This window comes from Zootoca vivipara, chromosome 15 (genome assembly GCF_965207765.1).
Source record: "Zootoca vivipara chromosome 15, rZooViv2.hap1.1, whole genome shotgun sequence".
NCBI lineage: Eukaryota > Metazoa > Chordata > Lepidosauria > Squamata > Lacertidae > Zootoca > Zootoca vivipara.
The window spans coordinates 20,684,979-20,690,978 of record NC_142598.1 but is presented as its reverse complement, the minus strand read 5'-3'; the positions used below and the strand labels follow the sequence as shown (position 1 = coordinate 20,690,978).

The following is a 6,000-nucleotide window of genomic DNA, read 5'->3' as shown; positions in this document are numbered from 1 at the left end:
CTTAGTTTGTATGTATGCTAATAATGCAAATCACCTTACAAGGTGGCCTTGCACCTTGGATGAAAAAGCTGCTGCAACTGTTTTTTAAAATCCTGCTTCTGTCTACACACCTCCATCTAAGGATGCGGAATGAGCTAGTGAGGACCAATGGGGCTGCTCACTCCTTTTTTTACTAACAGGAGGAGCCCAGTGACAGAGACTAGTGGAAAGAAGCTATTGTACGAAGACAACAGCCGCCAAAGCATGGAGACACTCCTCATCTCAACAGCAATCAAAATGTACGCCACCACTAGTTGTGTATGACACCAGGTCACAGTTTGGTACAGCAGCCTCTGAAGGCGGGATTTTGCCACTGAACCGAAAAAGCGATGGAAGCGGTAGTCTGCTTCCACCATAAGGGCCCAGCACAGAAACCCAAAGACCTGTCCAGGGTGGAGGCCATGCCACCAGGCTGAGAAGGCAAAGGTGGCCAGGAGAGGATGTGAACTACTCTGCTGGAATATGAGCCTCCTCAGCCACTGGGCTGTGCTCTTGTTCCATGTTCGGGTAAAGCCAGCAATTGTGTTGGTTGTTTCCAGGGTCCAAATGTCTGTGTCCATGACGACTCTGTCGGCAGCTGCTGAATGTTGGTGGTGGCCAAGGTCCAGCCCCAAACCGGCAGCAAGGAAGAGGGACTCGTCGAGCAGCCAGTGAGAGTAGTAAGTGAGCCTGAAGGACAGGGCTGAGGTCCACATGACATAAACGCAGTCAAAGTGGGTGCAGTCGATTAGGTCGTCCAGAGGGGAAATGTATCCCCTCACGATATTGTTCAACAGGCCCAGAGTCAGAGCCCCCAGGCCTTTTCGAGTGGCAGCCCAGAGGAGACCAGGAGAAAACGGAGCCTCGGAATACCTTACCCATGCCTGAAATCTGCAGAAAGAACACAGGGGGCCTCCCAGCAGGGTGGGGAAACACAGCAGATAAGTACACAGTGGCAGTGCCTGGAGCAGGTGGCAGCAACAGGATCTCCTCTCTTCAGATGGCAAGCCCACCCTCACTTTTTTTTCATGGATATCCAAAGCCAGTGACGTGACTTTCTGGGTCATCAGCATGAGGGCAGAAAGGGCAATGGGCAATCTGAAACAGAGCAGAAGGTTAGCTCAGTGACAGAAGAGCACACAATTTGCATTTAAGAGCCGCCCAGTTTTAGGTCTCTGCAATTCTGTTAGAGCAGGGGTCCCCAAACTAAGGCCTGGGGGCCGGATGCGGCCCAATCGCCTTCTAAATGCGGCCCGCGGATGGTCCGGGAATCAGCATGTTTTTACATGAGTAGAATGTGTCCTTTTATTTAAAATGCATCTCTGGGTTATTTGTGGGGCCTGCCTGGTGTTTTTACATGAGTAGAATGTGTCTTTTTATTTAAAATGCATCTCTGGGTTATTTGTGGGGCATAGGAATTTGTTCATATTTTTTTCAAAATATAGTCCGGCCCCCCACAAGGTTAGAGGGACAGTGGACCGGCCCCCTGCTGAAAAAGTCTGCTGACCCCTGTGTTAGAGAGCTTATGTCACATAGCATTTTAAGCATCCGAAAGAATTCCAGGAGTTGCGGTTTGGTGGGGGTGCTGAACATTCTTCGTTAGATACCGTATATCAAATCGCCTCACAGAATTACAATTCCCTGGATCCCATGGGCAACAGGAAATGGCTAATAAACCAGTCTGTCTGGTTTATATTTTCTCCCTTCAAAAGTAAATGGAGCTGGAGCTACCCGCTTGTCTTTTAAGTCCTATATACTTTTCATGGTTCAGGATCTGACTTTTACGCAGATCCTTTTAAGAGCAAAATTTGTATGTGTACGCTTGCTCACCTTAGGCCTCTTTTTGCAGGGGAGTCTGATCTGTGGGACAGAATTGACCGGAGGGGGGGTAGCAACACATCACTTACTCAAAAGTCCAAATGTGCTCATGGAAATAAAATAATAAAATAATACTGTAATAATAATTTATTATTTGTATCCTGCCCATCTGGCTGGATCTCCCCAGCCACTCTGGATGGCTTCCAACTAAGATTAAAAATACATTAAAATGTCACACATTAAAAACTTCCCTAAACAGGGCTGCCTTCCGTTGTTTTCTAAATGTCAGGTAGTTGTTTATCTCTTTGACATCTGATGGGAGGGCGTTCCACAGGGCGGGTGCCACTACCGAGAAGGCCCTCTGCCTGGTTCCCTGTAGCTTTGCTTCTTGCAGTGAGGGAACCGCCAGAATGCCCTCAGCGCTGGACCTCAGTGTCCGGGCAGAACGATGGGGGTGGAGACGCTCCTTCAGGTATACTGGGTTGACTATCTCTCCTCAAAAAGAAGCTCAGTGCTTTGTGATTGTTTAGTTTGTCCTAATAAAGCTATTATACTACTGCTCTGAAGAAGTGTGCATGCACACGAAAGCTCATACCAATAACAAACTTAGTTGGTCTCTAATGTGCTACTGGAAGGAATTTTTTTATTTTGTTTTGACTACTGCTCCTGTTTATACTGGGTATAATTCCCATAAAGTTCAATGACAATAAAATTAGTAAGAAAAACAGTTACACCACCCAGGAAAGGACACTCTGAATCCAACTGGTCTGTCTACTGTTTCTATGTGTACTGAAATAATGCAAAGTAAATTGCTCCGAGACTAACTCTGCCAACCAACCAATACACTAGACTAGAGCGAGCATATCTTTACCTGATACATGCAGCTTCTTGTAGGTAATATTCTTTGTAATGCAGCCCAAGATGGCACAGTGTTTGCCAGGTCATCTGAATGAAGAATGCCCATGTGTGGACCTGCTGTGGGCCAGCGGAATGGATTACAGCAAAAGAGGAGAAGGCAGATATAAGCAGCAGCAGGACATAGCACCCCATGGCAGCCCAGGCCAGGAGGAAACCACCCACTAGGAGGAAAGTGTACCTAAAAATAAACAGACATGTTTTCAAAGTCATGGTGGCAATTTTTCAGGGTAAGAAGTTTCTAGCCTGGCAGGAAAGCGAACAGGGGAAGTGTGGCAAGGCAGAGGTGGGGAGATCTGGGAATCTGTACTCCCTGTGTAACATCTAGTTCCCAACCAACCACTTTTGTAACAAACAAAAAATCAGCCAGGTCATCACACTAGTTCAACCTGCATCAATACCCAAAGATGCCATTTGGTTCACTGTTAGAAATAAGCATTAATTACTAGTGCACATCAATCCACACAGGGCTGCCTCTTAAGGCAGTGCAAAAGCTTCAACCGGTGGAGAATTCTGTGGCATGCTATTGGAAGAAAGATGGCAAGGAGCTCCAGTTGTAACTGATTTTCTTCCCAGCTAGTTGTTGCTTTTAAAGTCCTACACATTCCTATTATACAGGGCTTTTTTCCCAGCTGGAACTTGCTAGAACTCAGTTCCGGCACCTCTCAGGTGGGCACCATTATAAGAGAACAAGGAAGGGGTTCATGGTGAGTTTGGGCACCTCTTTTTATAGAAAAATAACACTGTTCCTACAGCTCCCAACATCCCCAACCTTTGGCCATGCTGAATATGACTGATGGGAGTTGGAGTCCAACAACATCTGGAGGGCCACAGTTGTCAAGTTCCCTTTTTTTAAGGGAAATTCCCTTATGCTGAATAGGCTTCCTCGCGAGAAAAGGGAAAACTTGACAGCCATGCACAGGTTCCCCATCCTCTGGTATATACAATAGCCTCCTGTCCACACAGATAAGGCCTCTTTTGTATGTTCCCTTTTCCTGAGGACAGAACCGTTCAGGCATGGAGAATATATCTTCCCATTTTGGTACCCAGAGGTGGTTGCTAGGTACTTACAAGACCTGGGAGATCAACACAGATGACACAAATGTCTATAAAATTAGCATGTGATACCTACAGGTATAGATGTTCCTGGGAAATTACAGCGGCAAATGGTTGGAGCTCACCTACACGGTTTTGCTATGTGCCCAGCTTCCTTAGAATTTTTTTCAGATAATTGTTTGATTTTGGTTTTTTTTTAAGGGGAAAAGGGCAAGAAATCCTGGGCATGCTACAAATGACATGGGGCTCAGGTCCCCACAAACACCATGGCTGGTGGCACCTTCTTTTGCATCTCACTTTCTGGAAAACAATTGGATTGGCCCTTTCCTTACCAATCCACTTTTCAAATCTCCTTCTCTACAGGTGAAAACTTTTTCTTTCTCGACTGTTTCCTAGTTCCTGATACATTGAGCTTATTATTTTCTAGAAGCTGCTGTTTTTTGATTGGCTTTTTTAAAAAAGTATATTTTATTTTTTTTTAAAGGATTTCTTAGTTGTTGTTTCTATTGTAGGCTTTTAAATTCTCGTTTTAGACCTTGCTTTGTTTGCTGTTTATTAGTCCAGAAAAATATAACATTTTTTAAAAAGTAATAATATTTAAAAAGTTAGATAATGATACTTACCTTGCATTTATAGAAAGATTCCCAGAGGCACATAGATAATGGAACAAAATAGCAAATGGAAAAGCAGCTAGCTGGTATAAAGCTGTGGCTTGAAAGAAAAACGGGGTTTCCCAGTTCATGAAGACCCTCATTCTCCAAATGCTATTTCGCTGGTTGTCTTCCAGTCCTTTCTCACCTAAATGAAGTGTCTCAACAAATATTGTTGTCTTTTCCCTATATTGGAGTAGGCTAATAATGGAAATCACCCAGATAATGAAGGTCAGCGTATCAGAGTTTATAACTATGGAGACGGGACATTCTGCCTAAAATATATCATTGGAGTATATTATTTGTGCAAATGCCATTTTCACTGAGCTGCTATGCCATGGAAGTCGGATCGTCATCCGATGAGGCCCTTTTTGAATACTGATTATGAGGTAGAAGCAAAGATAAGAGCCTCATACCAAACTGATAACATCTCCATGACACACAAAATTGCCACACTTTCCAAGAATCAGAGAAGCATAAATGGTTGTTCTTATCCTTCCCCTGTAATATCCATCATAAACATTACCAGAAGAATACACAGTAAGTCAATATAAAAAATGGCAACTGTGGAATATTAAAAAACGGCAGCTGTGGTAGGCATGGATGGAAAATTGTTTTAATACATTGGATCGTAGTGGGTATAAGGGTCAGTACAATAGTTAGGTTTCCAAGCACCCATGTTTCTCACAGATGGTCCATGGCTAAAAGGAGGCATGTGGTGAGTTTCACTAGAAATGAAAAAGTAGAAGGAAAATTGAACATCCCTTCCCTGTGTGCCGCCACAGTCCTGGTTCATATCACTCCCACCTATCCCCAACCCACCCATAAGGCAGGCTGAGGCAGCCACCTTGGGTGGCATAAGCCCAAGAGGCAGCGCCCCCACAAGTGCCCTTGGTCACCCTACCACCAATGGTGGAGAAGCAGCAAGATGGCACCAAGATCTCAAGAGATCTTGTGCGCTCCACAAAATCTTGTAAGAACTCTGCGAAATATCATGGTCACTGTTGCTGCTTCGTGGGCATTCCCCAGGAAGGGGAGGCTGTTGTGAGGCAGCACCTTCCTGACGCACTTCGGGTGGCAGAACGGGATGCGCCACCCCTGCCCAGAGCCACCTGTTGGAAAATTCCCAATGGCACACTTAGATACGTGTGTTGTTTGGCCATAGTTGTCTCGGGAACCAAACCCATGCTACTCCCTTCATTCCACCACAACACTGGGGTGGCTTGTAGCAGTTATTAGTGTGGGTCAGAGTCCAACTAGGGCAGGCATAAGCAAACTCGGTCCTCCAGATGTTTTGGGACTACAACTCCCATCATCCCTCACCACTGGTCCTGTTAGCTAGGGGTGATGGGAGTTGTAGTGCTAAAACATATGGAGGGCCAAGTTTGCCTATGCCTGAACTAGGGCAGCTAAGGGTGAAATCTCCCCTTGGCCATGAAACCCATTGAGCTGTCCCTTGCCTCAACTACCCCACACGGTTACTGTGAGGATAGCCTTGATCTCAGGGTTGTGGGTTGGAGCCCCGCACTGGGCAAGAGTCCTG

The 6,000-nt window shown here is 45.5% G+C and overlaps 1 protein-coding gene across 1 annotated transcript; it reads right to left on the bottom strand.

Annotated features, from left to right (window-relative positions):
• On the bottom strand, nt 1-4,676 carry MBOAT4 (membrane bound ghrelin O-acyltransferase MBOAT4). Its single transcript, XM_035097177.3, has 3 exons — nt 4,431-4,676; nt 2,708-2,932; nt 1-1,116 (listed from the first exon to the last, which is right to left on the bottom strand). The coding sequence occupies exons 1-3, from the start codon at nt 4,559-4,561 to the stop codon at nt 135-137; spliced, it is 1,338 nt and encodes a 445-aa protein (XP_034953068.3). The 5' UTR covers nt 4,562-4,676; the 3' UTR covers nt 1-134.
• Between the last annotated feature and the right edge of the window lie 1,324 nt (nt 4,677-6,000).

Bases quoted from the DNA above. Each gene is read 5' to 3' on its own strand.
- MBOAT4 (XM_035097177.3), bottom strand. From the start codon at position 4,561: ATGAGGGTCTTCATGAACTGGGAAACCCCGTTTTTCTTTCAAGCCACA. The intron at 2,933-4,430 runs GTAAGTATCATT...GTTTATTTTTAG, and splicing joins AATCTTTCTATAAATGCAAG to GTACACTTTCCTCCTAGTGG. The intron at 1,117-2,707 runs GTAAAGATATGC...GCTCTGTTTCAG, and splicing joins CAAGAAGCTGCATGTATCAG to ATTGCCCATTGCCCTTTCTG.